The sequence below is a fragment of the Trichoderma gamsii genome (genome assembly GCF_001481775.2).
Source record: "Trichoderma gamsii strain T6085 chromosome Unknown Scaffold_5.2, whole genome shotgun sequence".
Classification (NCBI taxonomy): Eukaryota; Fungi; Ascomycota; class Sordariomycetes; order Hypocreales; family Hypocreaceae; genus Trichoderma; species Trichoderma gamsii.
In genome coordinates this window covers 698986-712461 of record NW_020171342.1, presented here as the reverse complement: position 1 = coordinate 712461, position 13476 = coordinate 698986, and the positions used below count along the sequence as shown (strand labels likewise).

Below are 13476 nucleotides of genomic sequence, written 5' to 3'. Positions count from 1 at the left end.
TTATCTCCCCTTGACCATGGTTCCTAGATATTCAAGCACAGCGGGTATTCGAGCACCTTGCCGCGATCGCAAAAAGAAATACGGCTCCAATTTCTCTTCAAAGCTCGACTCTGTCATCTCTTCTTTATCACAATAATCAGCCATCCGCTCGAGAAACCACAGCCGATGAGAACTTGGCTCTGAATCAACGCATCCCATGAACAGCAACCAAAACAAAAGGCCGTCAGGCACGCTCTCTTTTCCCATGACGAACTGCTCTTCTTGGAGCAAATCAAATAGATGCAAAGTTACGTCCTGAGCACTCATTTGCGGTCCTCTGGCTGGAATGGAAGTTAGAATAAAGGTCAGCGAAGCTAGAGAAATGCAGCGCTCAAGGTGCTTCGCGTTTCGATCGAGGGCATAGCAGAGAAGACGATACGAGATTGCTTGGAAGCGTCGAAATAACCAGCCTTCCATGTTAGGTCTGGTGGAAGAATACGACCACGCCGTGCTGGCGATACGACAATATGCAGCCAGATCGCGCAGGATGTTGTTAAGCTCTTCTGCAAGCGACTCAGCTTGAAAGCCTGTTCCAAGATGAGGCAGCGCCACCAACAGCTCTTCTTCCGCGATGCCAAACTCTCCTAGAGTCTCAGAGGGCAGTGGCCCTGGATCCCATGTCACGGGAATGATGGGGGGTTTTCGACTAGTGATGGCCATGAACTTGTCTGCCAATATCACGCTGTCCAGCACATAAGGATCAAATTTATCCCACCCGCCCGCAGAGTCGACAACTTGAAGCAGTGTATTGAGATGCATTCGACATGCAGAGAAGCCGCGAGACCCCAGTTTGGAGGCCATGGCGTGTCTATCTGGCAACTGCCTCCACATATTAGGCAGGCAATTCCACATCTCCGTGATTGCAAGACCATACATGGATAGAAGCAGCCAATCGTCGACGAGATATCCGGGAGTAGAAAGATAGACTCGTACAGCACGAAGAGCCTTGTCGAGAAAGTATTCCGGCTGCTTCCCAGAGTGGAAATGACCCATTGTCCAACCCAGGAGGCTAGATCCATATGCAAGAGTAGAGTATATGAGCTTTTCGTCCTCAACGCAGCGTTTCAGCCGTAGCTGGAACATTCTGTCGTGCCTCATTGGGGCGTGTTGCAGTAGCTTCTCCGGCGGTGCAAAAGACTCGGCAAGGAAGTTTACTCGTGAGGCGTGAGAAAAGGTTATGTGAAGGATAGCATGGGTGCCCGCATCCAGACTAGCAATGGTGCAGTGGAAGGGGTCTGAGGTGTTGTAGGAGGGTTGCAGGGCCTTTGACAAAGATTTGGATGCTGTAGTTGCCGGTGAGAGCTTCTTTTCTGTCACCTCTCTATGCTTCTGCCACTTTTGCTTGTCTGCTGATATTTTGATAGACTGAGTCGTCACATCGTGATCAACAAATTTCAGCTTCACTTCCACCGTCTTCGTTATCTCCGAGACATCCGACGTCGATAGAGTGGTGGTGAGTCTGGCCCATGGCTTCAATGACTGCGATGCTTCCGCTTCGTGTCTACGTCGCTTATTCTGCACATGGCTCAAAATGGCTGATCGTTCGCAGGCTTTGCTTCTCGACAAGACGCGGGACGTTTGTGTCTTGTTTACAAAAAGAAGCGAGCCATCCATAACGGGTTGTGTGTCGACGGATGGCCTGTCAGTCAATCCATCACTCGGCCCACACTAGCTTCAGCCAGGCGCGAGGTCAATACTAATAAGCGCCCAAATGCAACGAGAGGTGGTGAAAAGCATCGTTTACAATGGGATTGTCGGTTGGGCCGACAGCTCAGCCTTGGCCCGCCCAGCGTTAGCCCAAAACCCCAGCCACGGGGCTGTACTTAATACGCTACTGGGTTCTCGGAAACCGGGACTCTGTCCAATCAGACCTCATTCCATGTGGAGGATTTCGAGGACTTGGTGGGAGTCTCAGACTAATTCGATGGCTCATTACCGTTTCTGGGAGACACAGTTCCTATTTGGGAATAATGTCTGTCGGGGCAACTTTGCACCGCGGAGAGATTCAATGCCCAATTATGGTTAAAATAGAAGCATATTTGTAAACAGTGATGGAAAAAAGGGCAAATTCTACATGGCATTAGATGGTTATTTTCTCTTTACCAAGGTTATTCGGAGAGGCAATTGGACCGGTGAAGGATGAAGGATCTCGGTATGAAGATTGCTGGCCGAATGCATGGCTTATACAAATTCTGCACGATACACTACTCTTTTGAGAAGTGGCTTCAGTATCACCGCCTCGAAAGTTTCGAAACAATCCATCGCGCACTGCTCTCGTCACCGTCATCATCATCATCAGCAACATCGATAGGAGGAGGACTAATAGAAGACATGTCGACAATGGGTATAAGAGCAGTCAAAGGCCCAGGTCATGAGCAAGTGGAAGAATCGCCAAGTTCGACAATACAGCAACCAAATCGTTGATTCGCCGCCTCCAACATCGAATCACTTATTTTCCCATTCTTTCCTTCGTCTCAACTCTTTCAACGTCTCTTTCGCCTATCGCGTCTTCATAATGCATCGCCTCTTTTTCACAAGCCTCGTTCTGTCATCCACGCTCAGAGCCAATGCAGCGCCAGTCACCAGCGCCGACTCTAGTTGTCTGCCTGTTGTAGACTTGGGATATGTTTGTCGTGCCTCCATCAAATCAATTATCGTTCGCGCGCCATCTGACTTTTGTGGTAACAGGAACTGCATCAAGCCCTCTCCTACAACAAGACGACGCAAGCTTATCTCTTCCAAAACATTAGATATGCTCAGCCTCCCGTGGGCGACCTTCGATTCCGAGCCCCAGCACATCCAAAGACGAACCGAACTGCCGTACAAACCGGCTCCGAGTTGCGATTCTGCCCACAGGGCATCCCGCCTTGGCAGAATAACGCATTTGATCCCATCGGCAAATACTCGAATCCAGCCAATGCGTTCACTATTCAGGCTTGGGAGGAGAGCATCAAGGATGGTCAGCCTCTTCCAGTTGATTGGAATGTGGGCGCTCAAGAAGATTGTCTTTTCCTCGATGTCCACGCTACCAAAGGAGCCTTTGAGCAGGCGAGTTCAAAATCGAAATCGTGTGGAGATGGAGGAGCTCCTGTACTTGTATGGGTAAGCTTAGCTCGGTCTAAACTCTTGAACAACTATATACACGCATGGTTCATGACACTCATCTCTAACTTGTGCTTGTGGCAGATTCACGGTGGCGGATACGCTCTCGGCTCCAAGGCTGGAACACCAACTCCCGGCTACGACCCAGTTGGCCTCTTTGAGCATGCTGCTGCAAATTCTGATCAGGGCCTCGTCTTCGTCAGCCTCAATTATCGTCTCGGCGCCCTGGGATTCATGTCCGGCTCCGAAATTGAAAGGAATGGAGATCTGAACGCAGGCCTTCTCGATCAAAAGCTTGCCCTGCAGTGGGTTCAGGACAACATCCACCTCTTTGGAGGCTCCAAAGAGCGCGTCACCCTCATGGGAGAGTCTGCAGGTGGAGGCTCAGTCTTGTTCCATATGACTGCAAACCACGGCAAGGGCTCCGGTCTGTTCTCTCAAGCAATCCCGCAAAGCCCGGCTACGATCCCGACTATGCAAGTTGTTGACGACGGCTATCGCCACTTCTTGTCGTATCTTAACGTGAGTAGCTTGGAAGAAGCCCGGGCTGCTGATACGAAAGCCGTAATTGCGGCCAATGCTGCACAAATTGGGGCCGCTCCAACCACCACCTACATCTTTGGCCCTGTGGTCGACGGCAGCTACATTACCGGTTCCCCCAGCAAGCTCATCAAGGATGGAGCATTCGATAAATCGGTCAAAATCATGGCTGGCCACAACATGTTTGAAGGCGCATTCTTCTTCGATCCCAATGTCACCACCAATGACGAGTTCGCCACCTGGATCAGTCGATCATTCGGCCTCACGAGCAAGGATGTCGCTCATCTGGCCACTGCGCTGTATCCTCCACAGTATGACGGATCTCTGGGGTACGTCGACATGGATACGCGGCAAATGAAGCTCTGGGGAGAGGCTGTTATTGACTGCAACTATTATTGGATTGGGCAAGGCGTCCGTGACAAGGGTTATGTTTGTGAGTAAAAACCCCCCCTTCCTTAAAATTCATGATCTTGTTCGTTTGTGAAATAGTTCTGTATTTGGAATGCAATCGTCTGCTAACCAGGCTTTATGCAACTGCAGACGAATTTGGCGTCTCTCCAGGATTCCATATCCAGGATCTCAAGTACACCTTCAACGATCCTGCGTCGCCAGCGCCGTGGCCCAAGGCTCAGGATGCCCTGCAGGAAGCGATTGTTACTTTTGTGCAGGGGGGTGTCCCCAAGTTTACTAACCACAAGGCATTTCCGCATCTTGGGCCGCATGGGACTATTGTCAATATCACCTCTCAGGGGGCCGTGGAGACGACCAGGAATGTGAATGCCACGAGGTGTGAGTGGTGGGCAAATCTTGCTGTGTAGACTGTGAGGAGATTATCTCAATAGTTTGAGATGGATTCAGAATCATAATGCCGATGGCCAGGGTGGTGGGACAGATGACGGCCAAAGAGGAAGAGGACGAGGCTCGGAGGAATTATAATATGGGTGTTGCACGGGCTCGAGTTAATGCCGCGGTATTTCCCTGCCGATGGATGTTTGTATTTCGCATGCACGTTGGTAGGTGAAATTTGAAAGAAATAGGCTGGTAAGAAAGATAGGACTAATGGCAACTATGTGGTGGCACAAACCCATATCTATGATCCACCTTGATCCTCCTCTACTAAAATGGGCATACTCTCTCTTTGTGATGCTGAGCTCTCAGCTTTATAGTGTCACTATGAGTCAGCCACAATCACTAATTCGGGCAGAGTGGCTGAGTGGTCTAAAGCGTTAGACTTGAATCAACTCTTCGATTCCTGCTATCTAATACCTTCGGGTGCGCAGGTTCGAACCCTGCCTCTGTCGAATATTTTTTGCTGTCTGCGATATCTTGATTATTATTTTTCATTCCACTCTTGTCATTCTGTGAATTTTGTATTTTAGCCTTTGTGATGATCTACATGCATGTCTATAGGAAATTGCCGAGATTGTGTTACACAGCAATTGTAAATTGTCGCAAGTTTGGTATAGAGACGATCTTAGCTGCAAGGAAGACGGGATGAGAGTACAAATTGGTCAGTCAGAATTTGTTCACAAAGGCGCCTCTCAAAAGAGGAGACAATAAATTCACTGGCAGAAGAATCAGAATGTGATCATTTTATCGACATACATCTTAAATAAGCAAATGCTACAAATCTTTACACAAATCCTCCGATAATGCCATCTAGGCAGAAAACGAGAAGCCGGGGTATTGATTCTCCGACACCTCTTTAATGGTGTTTCGGTAGTAGCCATAGCCTCCCAGCCACATGATACCAGGCGAATCCTTTCCAGGCGCCGTGTTGCCATAGATGTAAGACTTGACCGACCTGAACAGGCTGCGCTCTGCAAGCGTTTGGCACTTTTCTATCCACGCTTGCTTGGCCTTCTCTTTGGCCTCGATGAGAACAATCTTGCCGCCATTCTCCCTCTTCTGAGCTTCCGCTCTCTCGATCAATCCCGCAATGAAATTGCCCTGACACTCAATCAGCGGCGGCATGTTCGCGAATGGTGACTGGGGCCCGACGACGAAGAACATGTTGGGGAAGCCAGTTTCGCTGACGCCGAGATATGAAGTTGGAAGGCCGGCCTTGGTCCAGCTGTCCTTGAGGGTTCCGTGTGTTCCTTGCAACTCGAGCTTGTTGTAGCTTCCGTCCATGACTTCGTAGCCCGTGGCCAAGATGATCACGTCGAGGCCCCACTGCTTTTCTTCAGTCAGGATGCCCTGCTCGTTGATTGTCACAAACGGCGTGTGTTCATAGTTGACAATGTCAACATGCTTCTTGTTAAACGTCTCATAGTAGCCCGAGAGAGTGACGGGTCTCTTGCCGTAGATCTCACTAGGAATCAGCTTCTTCCGCTTATCGGGATCAGTAATGGACTGGGCAATCTTCTTCTCAAAGAACTTGCATAGTTCGCGGTTGGCCTCTGCGCTGCTGTGGATGTCACCAAACGGCCCATACATGAAACTGAAGCCGTTGGTGCCGTGATTCCAGAGCTCTTCCCAGATTTGCTCGCGCTCCTTTGCGCTGACGCTCATAGCAGGGGTCGTGTTGTGGATCAGTGGGTGTCCCACGGGGTGTTTGTTGACTTGCTCCCAGACATTGTCGTAGTTATTGTTGATCCACTCTCTGTACTCGTCGGATACAGGGCCGTTGGGGTGAGGGACAACGTGTTGGGCTGACCGCTGGAAAGACACCAGGTGTTTCACCTCATCTGCAATGTTGACCAAGACTTGGGCCCCCGATGAGCCGGTGCCGATAACGCCAACCCGCTTTCCGCTGAGGTCTCGCTTCTCAGGCCAGTCACTGGTGAGGTTAGCAGCATTCTATGGTAGGAGAGGTTATAAGTTTGACTCACCCAGTGTGATAGACGGGGCCAGCAAACTTGTCGAGGCCGGGAATCTTGGGCCAGTTGGGTGTGTGGAAACTACCGCAGGCCAGCACCAGGTATGTCGTCCTGTAGCTCTCGCCATTGGAGAAGTTGACAGTCCATGAAGACGTGGCAACATCAAATGAAGCTCCCTTCAGCTCTGTGCTCAATTGGATGTGCTGGTCTAGGTCGTAGCGCTCTACAAGGTGCTTCAGATAGGCCTGACTTTCCTGCTGGGGAAGGAAATGCGTAGACCAGGGATACGTTTTTAGCAGGTCTTTGTCGAAGCTAAATCTGTAGACTTCACTGGAGGAATCGCTGGTAGCTCCTGGATATTGGCTCCAGTACCACGTGCCCCCGACTTCGGGTGCTTTCTCGAAGCACTTGACAGAGAGTCCCAGCGCCTTGAGCTTGTAGAGGTTGTAGATGCCGCCGAAGCCGGCACCAACAACAATGGCGTCAACGGTAGACATTATGAACAAAGGACGCCGAAAGTGAGGCAATGACCTGTTACTGTTTGCTGAGAAAAGAAAGAGTAAGATTGGTGAGGCTAGAGGGGCTATTGCAGGGAACATTTGGCAGATATATACTAACAGATGGCCGACTAAAAGATATAGACAGGGCCGGATCCTGTTTTAGCATGCATAAGACTAATAATGACTAACACAGAGGCTGAGAACATTTACGATGTCATGGATGACGGCACATGAGTTGGTTGGCAGCACTCTCTCTCTCTACACGCATAACGATACCCAGGTAGATCCCTGTGGCCTGGAGCAGAAGGATTGTGTGGTACATCTACGCGAAGCGGCATCATAAAAGAAGCTAATAGAGGAACAAGAACAAGAGGCTAATATAATATAATGAACTTGTACATATTGATTTTTTTTATCTATCTTTCCCTATTATACCGATTTATTATCACCATCATTTTTTTTTTTTAATGAAGAGATTTAGATATATCATCTGGGTCATTTGTTTACACTCTGATTTTGAAATACGACCAATGTTTTAGTAACTAAATACCATGCAAGATACTCACGTATATATATGTTATTAACTCAATTAACGAAGGATCGGTCTAGTAATTATAGCTGCACAGACTAGACTGTGTATTACTGTTCAGTAATCAGTCAATACCAAGATTTCACAAACTCTTTATTCCTTGTAGGCGCTAGAATATGTAAATAGTTCTTATAGCAATGGAATAGGTCCCTGAAGCCGGCAGTCGGCAACGAGAAATGAATCTTCTCGTCCATGTGAGTTGACATACCAACAACAGTTTATGGCAGTACGATATGCTGGCGATGAGGCTAAGCTTTGGACGCAACATATCAAGCATCATCATCTTCGCATTGTTGCATTTACTTGTTCATGGCATAAACGTGTAGCTGGCGCCAATCCCAAGGTGCACTATGCACGACGTGACGACAAAGAGAACCGCTCTGGCGGATGCTTAGCCAGGTATCATCTTCGTTACAACTACATTGGCGGTAGACGTCAAATAAATCTCCAATACATCTTGTAGGATCACTCATATCAGAGCATGCAGGATGTGCGAGCCAGTCACAGATAAGGCCGAATATCTCTTCCAGTTACCCGAGCCTTGCGAAGGAGCCCGCACATAAGTTCGTATAATCGTGGAACTAGGCGCGACACGTAAGGCTTTACTAACTACAGCTGTCGTAGTGCGCACATTGCAAAGATAAGCTGCAGGGTTGGGGCTGGAAGCGTCCAAAAGAGAAAAACAAGGCTGCGCCTTAAGCTACATCAGTGGCTCTTGATCAGTAAATGACTCAGTACCAGACAAAATACCGAAGTAAACAGCTGTCTTTGTGGCAATAGAGAGAAGTGGTAAGTAGCATGTGATTCAATAGCTGAAACTCTATACTGTTGGTGACGTTGTCAAATGCTGCAAAACAATTTCTCATCCCTCACCTTTCTATACATATGCGGAGGGCAGTCAGACGGGAGATCCGCGTGCTAATCCCGTAGTATCACGCATCAGCCGCACCATTCCTTTAGCTGTCTTGAAGAGGATGCCTCCGGCGATATGTCCGAGACATGGGGCGCAAGGCTCGGCCAAGAGGAGACATGGTTAAGAGCACGAATCCCACTGAGGTGGCTACACGATAAATGTTTGCCTTTCATTGTACACATATGAGTACCTATCAACTTAACTGCCGCCCTTTTGTCTACATCGGTATGATGAACTTTTGTCCACTAGGTATGGATGGTAATGTTAATTCATAGACCTTCCTAGTTACACAGCGTCAGAGCCAATAATACTAGCCGATCGTACTTTTGTAGCAATCTACAGAGTACTCACGTATGCATGGAAGAAAGTGGTGTATAGAATCCTGCAATATGGTTCTAAGACCCTAAAACAGGCAAGTTCAGAGCGAAGAGGCAATCTGCAATTAGGTACCTATGCCTTTCAGAGGCTTGGAGAATTACAGCGGGTGATTTGCTTGTGCTGAATGAGGATATTAGAGTACCTAGAATCTTTGTCCTATACCTAGCTACTATCTATGCACTGCAGCATGACGAAGTACCGTCCTTTCGCATGTGCTGTTATGCAGCACGCTTCTTCCATCATAGGTCCTCTCCTCTGAGTGAAAGCTTCAATGTTCAATTGCGTCACCGGCCATTAATCTGCACATTCTGTCTACAATTTGCACTCTCAATGGGATATTCCCTAGTGCCTACTGAAGAAAATACGATGCTGGCAAAAGAGATGATGACGCTAGCAGATAATAGGCAGTACAAACGCAACTCAGGATCTCGATATAACTTATCTTGACCAACGTCATAACTACAAAGCTGAAGTATGACAATCTGCTGCCAGCATCACATCTATTGCCCCAATCTTGTCTAGTCAATTTCCTAGAGCCGTAAAGATTACTATTATACCTTAGGCACTCACACGTTTTCTACATACAAGTACCATTATGTCTCAAATAAGCCACTTGGTAGGAAGGGCATACACCAGGATCCAGGACTATTGCTTAGTGAATGCTGAAACTCCTTGGACGGTAGCAGAAGCAGCTTGCGAAATAAGTCTATGGATCTTGTGTCGTTTACGCGGCGCAATGATTATACCGGTCATTTTCTAACAACCAGTGCTAAGTAGTAGTGCTGAAATAGCCGAATGAAGACTCACGCGTGCCGCCATATATCATTCAAATCACGGCTACTGTAGGATAACCCACAAAGGCACTTGAATTTCGCCAAAATTCAATATTCGCCAGATACTTCTCGAGGCGTCGACCTGGAGCTAACTTTCATTACGACAATAGTTTCGTCAGCTGAAGTTGCTAATCGTTGAGTTTGGCGAACAAGGCTTATGGACAGAATCGATCCACGATGTCACCATCTCATCGCTTACCCTAGACCTGCGCCAAAAACGTTGATCGCTAAATTATAGCGAGCACGACACTGTTGCTCAGCGCGTGAATGAAAAAACTGCATCGCCGGGAAACGAAGATGCGCCCACTGCATTAGCGCATCGCAATTTCTAATGGTCCATCGATTTCCGACGACGAAAGACTGCTACCACCAGAAATTCACGATGCCTTCATGTGCCCATCTCCACACCAGGCAGCGCATACCCTGTTGATCGCATAAAGACGATTTGCATCTAAAAGCTCGCCCGAAACGTCAGAAACTCGTAATCGTGTCGGCGCCAATTACAGGCAAACTATTGCCGCTCTAGCAATTGCGTGAAAAGCGACAAAAGCGTCCACGCACATCACGATGATTCGTTCGGAATGGATTCATCTAGACCCAATTTCTAGGCTGGCCTCGCGTTAATGGCCAATTCTCTCTAGCCATGTCCGCTTTAGGCAGTGGCCGATGTTCAAGATACAGCATAAACCTCCGTGATGGCGGGCTTTGGAGCCGATCAACCGAGAGGATACGCGATTTGTAAGGCTACGCGATTTATAAAGGCTTACATCCGCCTATTGCTGACAAGCTATTTTAGTTCGCGCGCAAACTTGCAATACTTGATTGCACGTCTCGCCAGTTTGGAATTGGCGATTCATCTCAATTGTTTCATCTTCAAGTCACAATCGCCTCTGCAGCCAAAATGAGCGACTCCGAAATCTCCTCAACGTCCGAAGAGGGCAACCGTCTCAAGAACCTCCTGAGCCTATGCCCACGCTATGTTGTCGTCCCCCCTAATCCCCCGGATGGAATTGCCTTTGCGCTGGCGGGAAATTCGCAAGAATGGGACCACCTGACCGACTTGCATGCGGGCATCTCGAATTGCAAACCCGGCGTCTGGAAGGCCGAAATGAAAATGATAGAGGGAGCAGAGTTTGGAAACTGTGATACGGAGGCGTGTCTTCGGTGGGTTGCTGACCTGGACGAGGAGACTGAGCTCGATTTCAGCATCTCTTTGGACGAGTGGCAGGCCTGGGATCAAATGCTCAAAGACAGGTTCGATGATTCAGCTGCTGGATGGGACGAGGGTTTAGCGTGGAAGCATGCTGGAACCTACTATGATGATGGCGGGCTGTTCAACGTCCTCTCCATGGCATACCTCACTCGTGAAGCTGCGGCAATGGTCATGGAGGGAAGAGGTGCCGGCGAAGATGATATTGACGAGGACGAATGGGGCGGCTACCTTGAGATGATTTCGCTAAACGACAACCTTGGCGGGGAAGACTGCGAGAGGAATTCGGGGTTTACATTTGGAGGACTGCACTGTAAGTTGCAACTTTGGGCAACCGCGGTTAATTGAAGCCGGTGATGCAGAGTGCTGACGTTTATTTACTCTAGTTGGGCAAGACTCCATTGGCGGGCCACCCGGTCTCTCCGTGGCTGAGAAAGACGGCCAAGTGGTCGCCATTAAGCTATTCATGGACGACGATGAGCTCGACGAGGGGACTCCGTTCGATAGTCAGCCTGGCAAGGTTGTTTTCTAACGAAAGACTTGTGCTCAGCTCGTTCAAACATTTTGCACGGTTAACTCTCGTGCAACGATATGTCACTGCGGCATGAAAGAAATGGTTGAAGCAGTACACAACGCTCTTGAATGATTCAAGTACAGTCTATTATACTTGTTTCTGAGTGGAAATACACCTCAATGCAAGCTTACAGCTGTCAACGATTTGAATGCTAGCTATCGCCTGCAATTATTTGAGCAGCTTCTTTCGCAACATTATACTCGTAAATCTTGCGCGTTGGCTTCGCAACGGCAGTGGGGAAGAAACCTAAATCAATTGTTAGTAGTCGTTTTTACAATCACTGCGGGCTTGTCTGCAACATGTCACCTACTGAGCAGTTTGAACATCGAGTACATGGCATACTCTCGAACGACACCCATGTCGCGCTTAGAATTCTGAATCTTCTTCGCACTCTCCAATATCTCCGTGACGCGTGGCTTCCGAAGATCCATGTATTGTCTTGCAGCCTTGACGGTGGCTTGCTTTTCGGCGTCTGGCTTGCTCAAATATCTCCGCTTCATCTGATGCGCCAGGAAGAGCACAAACGCTTCGCAGTCCTCCAAAGCTTGTGATACACCTTGGCCTGACGTCGAGGGCAGGGCATGCGCCGCATCTCCCAGCAAAACAACTCCGTCGCGTTCCCAAGTCGGGAGCGGTGGTGACGTCCACGTGGGATACATGTGCGTAACGCGGGCTGATTTGATGATTCGCTGGATGACGGGATCTTTCCACTCTGCGTGCCTCTCTCGAAGATGTCGGGAAACATCGTCCATGTCGAGGGTGCTGCGATCTGGGCATTCTTTGATCTCGTACGTGGACCACCAAGCCAGCGATTCTCCCGGCTCGGAGACGACGTAGGGGTTATCGCGATTGGGATCTAAGGGGTTGCTGTCTGGGAAGTAGTATCCAAAGAAGCCGTTGCCTCCAAAGATGAAGTTCATTGACCCTTTTTCGACGAATTCCGCTAGTCCTGTTGCTGGGATGAAGCCGCCAATTCCGACAAGGCCTCTGTGAATGAAAAGGAATCAGTGTTCAATGAATGAAGCATTGGCTGGTCATGCTGGGACTTACTCGTAATGAGGAGGATATTGGTCTTCTGCTGCCTCTGGAAACAAAGCCCTTTTGGCAGTTGACTTGACACCATCAGCACCAATAATGATATCAGCCTCTACTGGCTCGCTTCCATCGATAAAATGGACGATATTTAGTCCTTCAGGATTTACAATGACTTGTGAGACACGCTTGGTGATAATGTCCTTGTCTGGGATGCGAGTGCGCAGACATCTCCAAAGCGAATGGCGACTGCATGCCACCATGTTGAGCTTCTTCGAAGACTCACCCGAATCTCTCGTGGTCGGATCGCTGGGATCGATGTACATGAGCAAGTTCCCATTCTTGCTCTTCAGGTTGGATCTCGTTATCACGTATCCATCGCGAGTGACTTCTCGCAGAAGCTCCTCGTCAAGACGCTGGATTACTCCCAGACCGTTGGGTGCGATGCCCAGTCCGCCGCCGACGATGAGCGTGGACGAGTGTGTCGGTCCCTGCTCTCGATCTTCAGACGTGACATCTTTTCCGGTATCGTAGGCTTCGTATATCTTGATATCAAGGTCTTCGGGAAAGCCGTCGCTGTTTGGCAGATGTTTCTTCAGCTCGAGATATACTGCACAGCCGGCAATGCCAGCTCCGATGATGGCAATCTTCATGATGAGAGAGAACGAAGTTCGAGCTTATGTCCTGCACGATAGGGTAGAGAGATGGAAAAAAAGGAACTCTGATGCAGAGCAGGTATATATAGCCCTATGACTGATCCTATTTGAGCACAGATTCGCAATCTATATACGTAACGAGGCATCCGTCTTGTTTCACCGGCAGCAAAATTCCAGTCCTTTCAGCTCAATATCACAGTGTATATCGGGAAAGCTTCACGGCGGAGCCGCTAAATCGCAAAGCTAACCATCTCGAGCTTAAAGATTGAGGCGCGCGCACAGACTAGA

The 13476-nt window shown here is 48.8% G+C and overlaps 5 protein-coding genes across 5 annotated transcripts; 2 read left to right on the top strand and 3 right to left on the bottom strand.

The window, feature by feature from the left end:
* Nucleotides 1-1653, bottom strand: TGAM01_v202153 (hypothetical protein; the record flags this gene model as incomplete). The annotated part of the gene is made up of 1 exon (XM_018800377.1): nt 1-1653. One exon carries the CDS (start codon nt 1651-1653, stop codon nt 1-3), a length of 1653 nt encoding a protein of 550 aa, XP_018666519.1.
* Nucleotides 1654-2554: 901 nt separating this feature from the next.
* On the top strand, nt 2555-4499 carry TGAM01_v202152 (hypothetical protein; the record flags this gene model as incomplete). Its single annotated transcript, XM_018800376.1, has 4 exons — nt 2555-2665; nt 2728-3141; nt 3226-4114; nt 4222-4499. The coding sequence occupies 4 exons, from the start codon at nt 2555-2557 to the stop codon at nt 4497-4499; spliced, it is 1692 nt and encodes a 563-aa protein (XP_018666518.1).
* Nucleotides 4500-5340: 841 nt separating this feature from the next.
* TGAM01_v202151 (hypothetical protein) lies at nt 5341-7102 on the bottom strand (the record flags this gene model as incomplete). The annotated part of the gene is made up of 2 exons (XM_018800375.2): nt 5341-6463; nt 6516-7102. The coding sequence occupies 2 exons, from the start codon at nt 7100-7102 to the stop codon at nt 5341-5343; spliced, it is 1710 nt and encodes a 569-aa protein (XP_018666517.2).
* Nucleotides 7103-10617: 3515 nt separating this feature from the next.
* Nucleotides 10618-11458, top strand: TGAM01_v202150 (hypothetical protein; the record flags this gene model as incomplete). The annotated part of the gene is made up of 2 exons (XM_018800374.1): nt 10618-11239; nt 11313-11458. 2 exons carry the CDS (start codon nt 10618-10620, stop codon nt 11456-11458), a joined length of 768 nt encoding a protein of 255 aa, XP_018666516.1.
* Nucleotides 11459-11651: 193 nt separating this feature from the next.
* TGAM01_v202149 (hypothetical protein) lies at nt 11652-13185 on the bottom strand (the record flags this gene model as incomplete). Its single annotated transcript, XM_018800373.2, has 3 exons — nt 11652-11746; nt 11811-12487; nt 12551-13185. 3 exons carry the CDS (start codon nt 13183-13185, stop codon nt 11652-11654), a joined length of 1407 nt encoding a protein of 468 aa, XP_018666515.2.
* Nucleotides 13186-13476: the final 291 nt, after the last annotated feature.